We start from the raw sequence: 14,467 nt of genomic DNA, 5'->3' as shown, positions 1-14,467 counted from the left end.
TTTGTCATATTGATTCTTCAAATAACTACTGAACACCCGTTTGGTACCAGGCACTGTGATATAGGAACGAGGTGGTAAACCCAGCAGATGAAGTACCTGCCCTCAGTGAGCTTACCAGCTAACGAGTGGCAAAAGAAAGTAAACAATAAATATATGTCAGGTTGTGATGAGACATTAAAAATAATAAAAGCAGGAGAAAGTGGATAGGGATACAATTTTCTATAGTACAGTCTGAGAAGGTCTCTTTGAGAAGGTGATATTTCAGCAGGAACTAAGAAAAGGAAAGAATATGCCCTGGAAATAGAAGGGCATTCCAGGCAGAGCATGCTTTGCTTGGTCAAGGAATGGCAGAGGACAGCAGGCATGGCTGGAGTGAAGGTGGCCATAGCAGTGAAGACCACAGCAAAGACAGCTTTTTACTTTGAGTCATTGGAAGCCATTGAAGGTGTTTAAGCAAAGCAGTAATGGTTCCTGATTTGCTTCTTTAAGGGATCACTATAGTTATTGTGCAGAGAATGTTCTATATTAGGCAAGGGTCAAAGCAAGCAGACCAATTAGGAGGCCATCACAGTCATCCACAGGAGAGATGATAGTAGGTTGGCCAAACATGGTTGGAGTAGAAGCAGGCATGGAAGAATGGAATCCAGGAAAGAGGTTGAACCTGAAAATACAAATTTGGGAGTCATCTCCATGTAAATAAAGTGTGGGCTGTGATCACTTGGGAGGGAGTGTAGGTAGAGATTGGAAGGGGTGAGCCAAGAAGGTCTAGGCTAACAAAAACTCAAAAGGGCTCATAGGCAAGCGCAATGCAGGAGTAACACCTCAATGATTAACTGTATGACAGTCAAGCTGACTTTGAGCTGAAGCTGTAGGAAGTTCACTGCAACCTTCAATTTAATATTTCCTCCCCAAGTCCCTCTTGCAGTAACTCTGACCTTCTTAGTCAGTCCTATAAAAGACTTAACCTAGAGGCAGTGTCTGTCCAAAGGTGGCAAATTTCTAGCAAACCAGGACATTGATATGGGTTTTGGGTAGTAAACAATTCTGTAAAAACATGGTGACTTTTTTTCCATTCGTTCATACAGTAGGCAAACGTCTGGTAAAAATTTACAAGTACATGGTGCTTTCCTAGGGTAAAAAGAATTCGACATGGGTCCTGCCGTTCTAAATGTGATAGAAATTTGCATGCAGAACTGTGGGCATTCAAAATAGGGGTCAATTTCTAAGGAAGCCAAACAAAGTGTCAAAGGGTAAGTTGGCCTTTACAAAATGATTAGGCCAAACAGGGAGGAAAACTTATTTCCAGTTGAAGAAAATATGTAAGCACCGATGTGGTCGTAAGAACAAGTCATGTAGTGTAAAAACTGGTAAGCAGTTTAAATGCAGGATGTATATGGATAAGGAGGCAGAAGATGATGCTGTGGCCAGATTATGAGTGGCCCTGAGATACAACCCAATGCAGACCTTGAGTTCTCTAGCCAATGTGGAAGCAAGGCAACAATGACATTTTCTTCCAGCATTTCTCTAAAGCTAACTCAAGTGGCAAAATGCATTATTTATAGGAGACAGAAATCCGTGAACAGGCTGTTATTGTCAACTGTATTTCCTTACATATAAGACGGAGAAGTCCTATCAGTCACGATGGTGGAGGAAATGGAGAAGAGGGAACAGATTAGACAGATTTGGAAGGCAGAATTGGCAGGACATAGTTTCTAACTGCATGTTTTACGGGGTCAAGAATGGGACTTACAGATCACACAGCTGGCAAAAATAGGCTTAGTGGTTTATTTTCCCACTTTGGCTGGATTTACTTTTCCCGCTAATGCAAAATAATATAGTCAAGTTAAATTGCATAGGAGAAGCGCATGCTTTAATGAACAAAATTACAGATATTTGTTCCATGGAAGTAGGTTAATGACAGAGACAATAATCAGTTATTAAAAGCAGGAATAACACATATTTGGAGATAGAGAGGCAACTGCTAGAAGGTCACAGAATATACATAGTAATGAAAGGATCCCTTACACATAGAAAACCTCTCCACTTTGTGAGAAATTATTTTGAAAATAAATTAAGAGGAAACAAATTATGCACTTTAGGGTTCAATCTCATATTTTCAGGGTCATTCAGGAGTCACGGAATCTATTTTTCATACTAACCCATTGATATTTCACCCCGATCATGAGAGAACAATGAGCTGTCTTTAGATTACTCGCCCTGACACCCTACAGTGTTACAGAAGTACTGTCAATCTGAAATTTAGTGGTTTCTCCGAGTCAAATAGAGCTCTAGAAAGTTTCTATATGTTTGTAATCTATTTTGTGTAAGAGAGTTTTGTGGCTGAATTGGATCAGCATGTTTGGTAAGGAAAACTCCAACTGTAATAAATGGGTGTATCTATTTTAGCGATCAGTGCCCTCTTGATCTATGACATTGTACCACGTCCCTCGTCATGCCAACACTGGCTCACAGGCCAAAAGGGAAGTTTGTTTAGTGCATTCATTTGTGCTACTTCCAACTGTGTTATTGTTTATACTGAAACTGACAGCTGTACCCCCAGTATCAAGAGTTTTATTTTTATTAAGTTATTAATATTTGGGGATGACAGATATACATCATTCCTAACTGTTCAGAGGGAGAGGTGTTGGGGGAGAGGAAACATTACCAAACACTGAATCACTATTCTAAGATTTTTCTAACGTTAAGGCAGTCCCTTATGTCCGCATGATGAAGCTTGAGAGTGTGAAGAAGCCTTTTGAGAATGCTGTCTAACACACTGACTGCCACACTTTAAAAAAATATTTTGCCTTGCAGCCACAGTGTTTTATTACAAAAATAGAATAAAAACTGAAAACAAAATAATCTTTTCTAGTTTAATGAAAAATTTGTTATTTTTTTATTGTTTCTGTGCATGAGTTATATGCAACTTGAAAAATAGTTCTCACAGCTTCCAAGGTGAAAAGACAGGTGAGTTATATATGCTTCACGAAGCCCCGGGCTCAAAACTTGCATGAATTAGATACAACTCACATGCCAGTTAATGAGTTAATTCTTAGTAGAGAAAGTAATGTGTTCCTGCCATAGGTTCTTGAACATAGCCAGCCTTGCACTTTACAACATAGTGAGCCTATGAAGAATTGTTATTCCTTAACTAATAAAAAATAGGAACATTGGTAAAGAGAATCTGAACTGTTTAGAAAAATTTTATATACTATGTAAAATGTATTTTTCAAAATAAATAATGTTTTGGCACAATGTATTTAACATATGTTAATATAAATGTGTCAGCATTCATTGAGCTAGTCACATTGACAGATAAACTGTGGGGTTAAGAGTATGATTTTTAAAAATTTGTAAAGAAGGTAATCCTTATGCAAAAATTTACATTCACTTTTACGGTTCAGTTTCAAATCAGGAAGTATATAATGAGTGTCTTCTGTGTGCATTCAATAACATATTAGTTGCACTCTAGGAAAAATTTTATGTGGCTCTAAAATATTCGCTCATTTACCATCTTATCAAAAATCAATGGTAAGTTGTAGCTCCATGTTTAATTATGAGTGGTGAGCTATTGTGACATTACCTCTTAACATGGATATGGAATTTGCTACAGTTTAACCAGGAAGAATTGATTGTTTTTTGTCCTTACCAGCTTTATAGGCTGTGACCAGCCAGCTGATGAGGCTCTAGGCATAGGTTTAATCCCTAAATGAGCCACCTGGCACAGGCCAGATCTGTGCCCTAGACCGCATCCCTGTTCTGAGCTAACCATCTTACAACTGTCTGCTGCAATTCTCCAGGGCGACGGGGGTGAAAGCTGGGTTAGTGAGAAGCCACTGTGACTACTGCACTAACAAGTCAGTGCATGTCAGCCCGATGGAGCAGTCGCAGCGATTCCTGTATGAAGAGTAGCACCTGAGGTGTGATTAACTCAGAATAAATGACAAGAGGCTTTTAGGAGGAGACAGTTGGGCTGGCAGCAGAGTTTTTTCTAATTGTTGAAACGAGATAACAGCTCAAATGCGTATTTGTGAATACTGACTCTGGTGTCTTGTTTTAGTTGCTCTGCTAGGTTCTTTTAAACGTATTTCATCTGATAGTCATACATGATCACAGTTTGAAGTCTCTGCTTTATTCGAACCTAGGTACTCCATGAGGAAACTACAATTCCAGGAACAGATTTGAAACTTTCCTATTTGAGTTCCAGAGCTGCAGGGTATAAGTCAGTTCTCAAGATCACCATGACCCAGTCCATTATACCATTTAATTTAATGAAGGTTCATCTTATGGTAGCTGTAGTGGGAAGACTCTTTCAAAAGTGGTTTCCTGCCTCGCCAAACTTGGCATATACTTTTATATGGGACAAAACAGATGCATATAATCAGAAGGTGTATGGTCTGTCAGAAGCTGTTGGTAAGTTTCGTCTGTATCTTTTCTGCATTGAAAAAACTTTCGTGAAGTCAGAACTGTCATAAAATTAAGTATCACCCACGGAAAGTCATAAAAGGGAGTAAGATTCTAGGGAAGTTACAAGTTGGCTGGTTTAGGCCTACCATGGGACAAGGAATGTGCCCTGTATGACAAAAAGAAGAAAATGAAGACAATATCAGTTTTTCTGGCAGAAATTATAGAGGAATTCTCTGAATAAGATTTCAGGTTGTCACATCCTTTTTTTTTTTTTCTCCATGTTTTTTTTTTCTTAATGTGTCCTTTCCTTTTTTCATTTTCTTTTTTCCTTTATAACTTTATCTCCCTAATCTTCCTTATCCTTTTTTATGGTTTTGTACTTAACACTACTGTAGTTTTAACTCGTAATGAGATCTAACAGGATATCAGACAACATTTGTATCCAAGAATAATTTCAGCATTTTTAATTAGAAGGCGCAATCCATTCAGAGGAAACAGTCTGAAAACATCCAACGGGTTGTTTCGCTAAATAACCAGACAATGCAGTCAGTCACAAAGTTTGACTTGTTGCAATATGGATTGATAGAGATAGGTAGGAGAGCTTCAAGCCCAAGCTCAGTATATCAAAAACTAAAGGATAACATGATTTTGTTCTGTTAGTTCTTACCTGAAAATACAGTAGAAATTTTATTCTGAAATTAATTTGTAATTTGGACTTAAATTAGTTCAAATCAGTCAGGTAGTTGCCACTTCTTCACTTTTTTCTAAATATTAAAATTCACATTTCATTATAAACTCTGAAAAGTTTTTTATGATTTATTCATATTACTAATTTACTGTTAGTTTTTTTTTATTCCTGATAATAACATATAAATATAATGTCATAATCTGGCTATCTTTTTTGTTCCATTGATCCTGACTTATCATAAGTATTTTCCATAATTTAATGTTCTTAGAAACTAAACAGCTCTACTTATTCAGGTAGCAAACATTATTTTTAGTGGTTATCACCTAATCACCATTTGGGGCTGACTTATCTAATCTAATTACTTAACCCCTTGCCCAACCTAGACTTTATTTTGTGTTGTGAAATGTGAAAAACACTTTTTCTATCAAATCAGTAGAAAATAATATTGAGAGATCATTTTTTAAAAAAAAAACTTATATGATCAAATCTTCTTTTATTAAAATTAACCACTCATACATGAGTGGAAATATAGTCTCCAAACACAAATGTGAAAAAGGCAGTTTTTTTCAAAATAGTAAAATAAATTGCATTTCTGCCTGTGATTGGGAAAGTGAACTGTGATTTGTTTTGATTCCAGTGTCAGTTGGATATGAATATGAGTCGTGTTTGGACCTGACTCTGTGGGAAAAGAGGACTGCCGTCTTGCAAGGTTATGAATTGGATGCTTCCAACATGGGTGGTTGGACATTAGATAAACATCATGTACTGGATGTTCAGAATGGTATGATCTTGTTCAGATAGTTAATATTGCTCAACTGCCAACTCCTTAGATTGTAGCCATACTTTATCCTGTGCATGCTGTAGGATTAGAATTGGTAGCAAAAAATACATAATAAAGGTATATTTTAAAAGACTATAAAAGCCTAAAGATGGAACTATATAATACTCTTTTAATATACTTTAAAATGTCCAGATATTCATCACCAAAATGCTTTTCCCATTAGAATGTAAGAGACTGGTGCTGAAGTTGCAATGGAATATTCATCCAGGCATGTGTAATTCTACAGTGAGTCAGTGAGTGTAATCCAAAGTCCTTTAGAAAGGTTTACCAAAAGTGGAAGGAGGGGTATTTTTTAAAAATATAAATAAAAAGTAAAAATCTATGTGAATTTACCAAAATATTTCTGATAGAGTTTTAATTCTTAGGTCATTAATATATTCTGAGTATCTAGATTTTTTTTTCAGTTCTGCCTAGACTGTATTTGAGAATAAAATATTCCGTCCTCCAAAAAATGTTACAAGTTATAAAATATATGTTTTTTTAAAATGGTAACCTAAGTCACAGGGTGAACAGATTGTGATTTAGAATTTTATCAAGAACAGTTTGACAAGCAGTGGCTTTTCAAAGTGACATGTGTCTAATTGAATAAACAAAGTGATTTGTAATCATGGTAAGGTGGATGAGCTATAGAAATAAATGAAGGAAGAAGAAAAGGCAAAAATGTAGACAGTGACAGGTGTTTGTGCAGGCGCCCTGAAACATGGAAATAAATATTCTAATGTTCATCTTTCTGTTCTGTCCTAATAGAGGGGAATCATGAAGGGCCAATCGTTCAGAGTAATGATTGAATAAATCAGGTGTGCTAGAGCAGTAGGCAGACTTGTAGGATTCTTCTGATGAAAATTACAGAACTGGCTCTTATAAGAAATTATAGTTCCATAATTGTCAAATAACGTAATCACAGAAAGAAGAATCTTAGGTATCATTAATGTATTCTTTGAATATTCAAGGCAAAATGCATTTCATCTCTTGTTATGATCCAGCTTATTTAGATTATTTTTCCTTAAATTTGCATAAACCTGTTTTATGTTTCCTGATTTCTTTATGTAAATTTGCTATGATTATTACATCACCCAAATAGCAAAGCATTAAAAAAGTAATCACAGAATGCACCTAAAATGTGCTGAGCTATAAGGAGAACATAATTATTCTAATCTTCACTTTAAAATTATCCCAAAGTGGGAGAAAAAACACTTTCTCAAGTTTCCTGTTTATACTTTCATTGGATTATTCTTTTAAATGTATCCGCTAAGAAGTATAGTCATTAGCTCTGAGAACTGCTTTGAAACATAGAACATACAATAAATATAAGATATGTGGCTCCAAAGTCAAAGCAGCAGGTGGTTTATACAGATAATAACACATTAAGAAGTATCATAAAATATACATAGAACAAATGCTGCCGACTATCCAATGTACATCAGACCAAAATGGAGCCATTGATCTATATATAGTAATGGCAGAATGAATAAAATTAGAATCTCAATTCAAATCTAATTTCTAACCATGAAAATATTTAATATTCATTTGGTATTTTTGCTCAGATTTTATTGAAGACCATAAAGGAGGAGATTGGCATTTTGTCTTGGTAACAATTATTGGCACTTTAATGCCTTAAAGCAGAATTCGCTTTAAATAAATAATTTGCCTTCCACAGTGGTTTTGTTATGTTTGACATTTTGAATAACCACTATGTATATGCATCTTTACATAGCATGAGACTATAAGCAAGAACATTCTTTGACATTATAGTAAAATTAAAATAAGCCTTCATTAAAATTAACAGCTTTTGGAGACTCAGACTTTTGGGGGGAGGGGGGGAAATGGGCATTTATTGAAACCTTAAAATCTGTACCCCCATAATATGCCAAAATAAAAAAAATAATTAAAAAAAAAAAAAAAAGAACTTCAAAAAGAAAAACATTGCTTAGAATAGAGTAAAATCCTAGTGTGGAGTCAGCAGCATAGCTGGCTCTTAAAAATTTGCTCTGCCATTGCTCTGTGGCATTAGAATTTTTCTCAGCAATAAACTTACATATTTTTGGTAAAAAAAAAAAAAAAAAATTAACAGCTTTGAAAGCTGTTATGGAAAACTGTTTTCCATAAAGTATTGTAACTTTTTAAAATTAATGATAAATTCATAAGGAAGAAATTTATATTCCTGGTGTACATTTTTTATTAATTAGATTAAAATATAATATTTTCAGCATTGATTACCAATTAGGCAAACTTATTATTCCCTAAAGAACATTGTGTAGAGTACAGTTCCCAAACTTGGTTACACATTAAGATCACCTGGAGAGTTTTTTTAAACTTTCAGTGCCAAGGCTGCACCCCAGACCAATTAAACTAGAATCTCTCACGGTGAGAACCAGGCATCAGTATTTTTTACAGCTCCCCCAATGGTTTCCATGCATAGCCAAGACTGATAATCTCTGATGTTGAGAATTTGAGTTTTTAATTTTTCTTGTTAGTCCTTTTTTTCTTTCAATCAAACATTTTTTAAATTCAGAACAGACAGCACTTTTTGTATCTATCCTATGTACTTTTTCATGTACTATTTTACACTGGGTAATTAGATAGAGTTCTTTCCAATAAAACTTCAAATAAACATTTCCCAATCCAAATCTAGAAGGCACTGAATTTTATTTAGATCTGTAATGAACATGCTCATTTTTCATCTTTACACATTTTATCGTAAAAAATGCATTTTATTTCTTCTAGGTATACTGTACAAGGGAAATGGGGAAAACCAGTTTATCTCCCAACAGCCTCCAGTTGTCAGTAGCATCATGGGCAATGGGCGAAGGCGCAGCATCTCCTGCCCCAGCTGCAATGGGCAAGCCGACGGTAATAAGCTCTTGGCCCCAGTCGCGTTAGCTTGCGGGATCGATGGCAGTCTCTATGTAGGGGATTTCAACTATGTTCGGCGGATATTCCCTTCCGGGAATGTAACGAGTGTTTTGGAACTAAGGTATGTATTTCTTAAATTTGAGAATTTAATCAAAGCTAAACCCGCCTTTATAAGAAAATATTGAGTCTAATATACTAATTTACATATTTAAACCTGCCTTCCCAATGTTTAAAATTAACCCTAAAAAGAAGTTAGATTCTTGGTTAAAGTTAGCAGAAGCACAACTCATATATATTGTATCATGAAGCTATTAAAGAGTATAGAGTCACCTAACATATAAAATGTCTCACTGATTGCACTGAATTTTCTGTGCCCTAAAAGGATGGAACTATGATCCTTAAATCTCTTTTGTTTTCTTTAGAAGAACCCTGTGATAGAGGTGTTACTCTTTTATTTCACCATGGTTGAAATTAAGATATAAAATATTTTCCTATGATATCAGGCTCTGATATTAAATGAACTGGGGCTAAAACTTATAACTAGAATATTTGATCTTCAAGTTGGGTTAATCCATTAGCTATAATGCCAGTTGTGAAAGTAACATATTGTTGTCTTTTCTTTGTTCATTTAAGTGTGATTATCAAAATCATTCTATTCTCTAAGTTATTTAGTAAGCCTTGGCCTACAAAATTTATTTCCAGTGGTATTTCTGCTTAAGTTGGCAACTTTCCACACAAATAATTAAAATCTCAGAATTCAATTCATTATATTTTAGAAATTTTTTCTAACTGTGTGTTTTTTTTACCTTTTTTATCTGCTTCCACCAAGAAATAAAGATTTTAGACATAGGTAAGCATCTTGCTTAGAGGTTATTATAATATTTTCAAATGTCCTTTTCAATGTGACTCTCTGAAATTGTTTTCTAATAACATTTCATCATGAGAGAGGAAACTCAGTATCACGGAACACCAAAGGGATTAAAACTGATTAACTGAACTGTTATGATATATTGCAAATTTTATTATGCAATATAATTTGAGAAATATTTTCAAGGTGGTTTGTATAATTTATGAAAAATTTTTAAAAATACAAAAGAAAACAAAAAAAATATATTTTGTTACAAAAAAGCATTATAGCGGATATTGTTGTACAACAAAAAATATTTCCAAGCTCCAGTTACTGACTCACGTAATCTAAGTCAATCTTGAACAGAACAAAATTTGAAGCACAATAGGAAAGTTTCAGGAGGCCTGTATATAGTTTGACCAATACTCAGAGCAGGTTATGTTTTACTGAGCCCAAAGTTTATTCCGTTTGGGAGACCCTGTTTAAAAAAAGAATCTAAAATGATTTTACTTTGGCAAATTTTAAAAAACATATGATCATGTGAACATATTCCCCGAACCCCTCAATGGGCTTAAGGGACCATGTATTGTGAGGGACGCTGAAGCTGAAGCTTTATTAGTTTCCTGGTAAATCAGCTCTGCTTCTAGTTTTGATATTTTCCTAATTTGGGAGAGCTACTAGATTTAAGTAGTAATGTTTTCATTGCTGTTATTATAGAGAAAAAGACTTTCTTCAAAGCTAAGGATGAATATAGTGGAAGCAAATATATAGGCTCAAGAGTTTTCCATATTCTATATGCTGTGCCCACTTAGCTGGAGAAAATACAGTAGAGTCTTGTATGGACACATTCAACTCAGCACAGCCCAGAAGAGAGAAAAACCAATGTTTTAAAGTAAAGCTAGCAAAAAGCAAGATAGGTTCGACATGCTGGATCTAATTTAGCCATTAAAGTATCTAATGAAATGATATCAGATTACAAAATTTGTGATATTTTATGTGAGATATTTTAAATGAATGAATCGACATAACCCATTTAAATTGTTATATAGAGACTGACGACTAGCAAATGAAAACCAGAGTTCTCCCGAAAGATTTATAGCTGTTGCATATCAGAGTGACCAGGCATGGTCCAAGACCTTTCCCTGAGAACCCCTATTGATCTTGTACTTTTAGCTAATAGCTCGGTCACATGCTAAGATGAACACTAAATCTCCCCAGAATACTGAGCATGCAAAGCTCTGCTATTAGAAACCACAGTAGAATATCAAAAAATGTCTGGCTTTGCTTTCTTGGTAGCCATGGAGAGAAGAGGAAAGAAACAGGTACGCACACCAACTAAATGCGAAACTGCTGCAGGCGATACAGAAACAACTATCAAAGCAGCTACCTTTTAACAAGCAGGCCTGTTCCATGCCAGGCACCGGGCCAGATATTTTATATATGTTCTTGCAGGTCCACACAACACTCCTGCAGGGTTACAGATGAGCTAATTGAGGCTCAAGGAAGTTACATATCTTCCCCACGACACAAGACTAAGAAAAGGGGAACAGAGATTTGACCTAGGCTGAAAAATGTCTTTTGTGCTATACCACACAGCCAGTTTATGTGTGTCCAGATAGCTAGGGGGTCATTCCCTGGGTAAGCCAACAGAGAGACTTATTTTACAACCATTTTACAAATTACTTAGAGCATAATCTCTTTCTCTGGGAAAAAAATCTATAAGAAACTACATTATGATTAACAATGCTCTGTAATATCAACTCATTATGTACTAACTCCTGGTGTTTGGCAGTGATACCAACTGTAACCCTCTCTCATGATTCTCCATAACCTCTCTCCTCTGTGCATCATCCTCACTGAGTTTGGGCTTCTGCATTTCCTTTCTGTGCCAGGCATGTAAAATACACTGTTTGGGTTTTATATTGATATTCGTTTGTATTAAATCCATCAGTGTTAACTGATCATTTACCATGTGCTAGGCTCTTTGACACATAGTAATATAAGACAAAGTACCTGCCCTCAGAACTCACAATCCAGTGGCAGAAACAAGGTATTAATATATATGTGACAAACTAAATAACATTGTTCGTACCATTTTTGACACTTAATCACATCCATGGCTTAGAATGTAAGAGTAATTCTATGGAGGAAGAGATTACTGGGAGATGGGAAGAGAGAGGAGAAGTTTCCTAGAAGGGTGGATATGTGAACTAGGTCTACAAATGAGTCTGTTTAAACAGAAAGGCAAGAAGCAAGGAAGGCAGTCATGACAAAAAGAATATGGAGCAAGTAAAGGTACTGGGGTCTGCGAATGAGATGAGCAAGACATGTTCTAAGGGAAATCGGATCCACTTGAATGGAGCAGGGAGTTCGTGTTGGTAATAAGGAGAGATGCAGAGAGTGAGGCAGGTTAGGGCCAGGCTGCTTCAGGCTTTGGATGCTCTGAGTTGCTGTTCTGTCCTGTGGGATAACTGAGACGGGGGGAATCACGTTAGGAGGTTGAACAAGTGGCATACTCTCAAAGTGGCCTTTTAGGAAGATTAATCTGATATCAGTGTTCAGGATGACTTGAAGATAAGTTAGAAGGCTATTGCACTAAACTGTGAGATGCTCCATACCTAAAGCAGGATGGTTAGCAGTGATGGAAGTCAACCACCAAAATAAAGGGAAGCAGAGAATGGAGGGTCTGTATATGGGTGTTAAGAAAGAGGAAAAATGTAGAAAACATGCAGGGTTTTTGAGCCTGGATGACCAAACAGACGATATCTTTGATAAAAAATAGAGATTCTGTTTGCTCAATAACTAATTAATCAAACATGACCTAACAAAATCAACATATTTTAGCTCATTGGAGCTTCTTTCTTTAGCTTAGAAAATTAAAATCCTTTTCAAATGCTCCGTCCTATTTGCCTGCCTATAATCATGCTTCCTTTTCCAGTGAATAAGATCCCACCTGATTATCTCCTTATCCTCACTTTCTTGGGAAGCATAAACGTTATGAGAGGCTTAGGAATTGCTCAGAGGAATAAAAATAAATTCAAAATGTGTCTAAATCTATAAAAAGAATGGTATCATTGGCTGTTAATGATTAAGTAAAAAATGCATGTTTCTGATCCTCTTACTATATTTCATTTACTGTAGACTCATTAATTGGACTAATGGGGGAAATACTAAAAACATTGAATAAAAAAATAAAGACACATAGTCTTATTTTAAAATTCAGGGAGTATTCTGTTATATCAAATTAATAAGTACTACCAGGAAAGTCCATAAAATAAAAGTCCTTAGCTGTACTTTAATGAATAGATATAAATATTACTCAATCAACATTTTGATTTTTGACATAAATTGAGCCTCTATACTGCTTTAAAAATATTTCTTTTAGGTATGCTAAACATTTCCCCCATGATGTTTACAGGATTAGTTTGCTAACAAACCCCTTTAATAGGTAGTTAGTTTTTACCTCATCCTTGTTCCAATTCTTTTAGATTCCAAAATAAAAACTTAAACTAATTAACTAATACCAGCGAAGGGGCTTTTAAACATGTAGAACTAAAATCAACTTTGAGAATTTTATATTTCCAATAACAGGATCAATCACAGGTGTGTGAAATTGAATCAATGAAAGTTTAGATACAAAATTATAAAAACTTGATTCAGCACTCTGTATTGACTTAATATTTAAAAAATGAGTAGACACAGAAATACCACAGCCCAAGTCTCTGCAATAATCCAAACAGTCTTTTGGTTACCATAAGATAGGCAGTTTTACCTTTATACATAAATATAATTTACTATGCTTCTTCAAATGCTTTGTGTTCTAAGGGCTGTGGCACAATTGCCAACTAAAAAGATAAAAATGCTAATAATATCTCTTCTATGGCTTGTTCTTTGTGAATATTTCTCTAGTCTAAGAAGATTGAATTAGGACAAAATAAATGAGCAGATCCAGCCTGCACTTAACACTGAATCAGTGTCTAATTGAATAAGACTGTAGAGAAGCTGGCCGGATAATTGTGATGATCTTGGAAATTCAGGATGAGTTAAGAATCAAGGTGCAATATACTAACGGTTCTTAACTAGATCTCAGTTCCTTTGGTTTTGCTATTAGTTGAAATTGTAATATTTCAAACCTTCTTGAAATGCTAAAATTTCAGAACATCAATCACACCAGAATGCTGCTGGCTCCTACCACTGAGCAGAAATTTCCCAAAATCAAGCATTTTGTAAATCCCTGCCCCCCAGCTGCCGGCGGCAGCCTTTTTCAATCATGGTAGCCTCACATCTTCACTCCAGATACAGTACTGACCGAAAATCTCACCACTCACTGTCACCAACACACCAGCCTGTTTAGTGTCTTGCCTTTTCAGGAAGTTGGACAGCAAGTACTAGCTCAGCCTGTCAGGAAACTCTGCATGCTTAAGTTGAGTGACCTTGAATCCCGTTGCTATTGCATTTACAATTCAGAGCTTCTCTGCCACCAGTCTGTCAACTAAAAATTTCCAAACTCACTTCTTTTATTTTTAGTACTTCCGTACTGATCCCTCTTTTCATCTAGGAGAGGCTAGGATCTAAGACCCAGCTCTAAGTTGCCAGGCCACGCTGCACTGCAGGGAACGTGTCCCGTTCCCATTTCCTACCATTCCGTGGGGAATATTCCCAGAGGCTAATTCTCCTCTCTAGGGCCATATATTCCTCCCACATTTGTTCTTCTGGGCAATTTAGTTGTGTACAAAATTAGAGCTTTCATTTGGTGGACATTTTTAAAGCCATTGATGTATGTTGCTTGATTGAGAAATTTCTGTGTCTTCAAGGAAGGAGATCCTCCAGG

General features: G+C 35.6%; 1 protein-coding gene across 9 annotated transcripts in view; it reads left to right on the top strand.

The window, feature by feature from the left end:
• Nucleotides 1-14,467, top strand: part of TENM3 (teneurin transmembrane protein 3) — a 2,406,934-nt gene that overhangs the window by 2,349,269 nt on the left and 43,198 nt on the right. For 7 of the 9 annotated variants that reach the window (XM_076010706.1, XM_076010703.1, XM_076010705.1 and 4 more), the window contains 4 exons: nt 4,146-4,413; nt 5,733-5,876; nt 8,661-8,910; nt 9,619-9,639. In XM_076010706.1, coding sequence (XP_075866821.1) covers nt 4,146-4,413; nt 5,733-5,876; nt 8,661-8,910; nt 9,619-9,639 — 683 coding nt within the window. The remainder of the gene's footprint in view (nt 1-4,145; nt 4,414-5,732; nt 5,877-8,660; nt 8,911-9,618; nt 9,640-14,467) is intronic. The other 2 variants (XM_076010707.1, XM_076010704.1) reach the window with 1 other exon arrangement.

The sequence above is a fragment of the Microcebus murinus genome, chromosome 15 (genome assembly GCF_040939455.1).
Source record: "Microcebus murinus isolate Inina chromosome 15, M.murinus_Inina_mat1.0, whole genome shotgun sequence".
Classification (NCBI taxonomy): Eukaryota; Metazoa; Chordata; class Mammalia; order Primates; family Cheirogaleidae; genus Microcebus; species Microcebus murinus.
The sequence above is the reverse complement of the archived record's forward strand: the minus strand, read 5'-3'. Positions and strand labels throughout refer to the sequence as shown.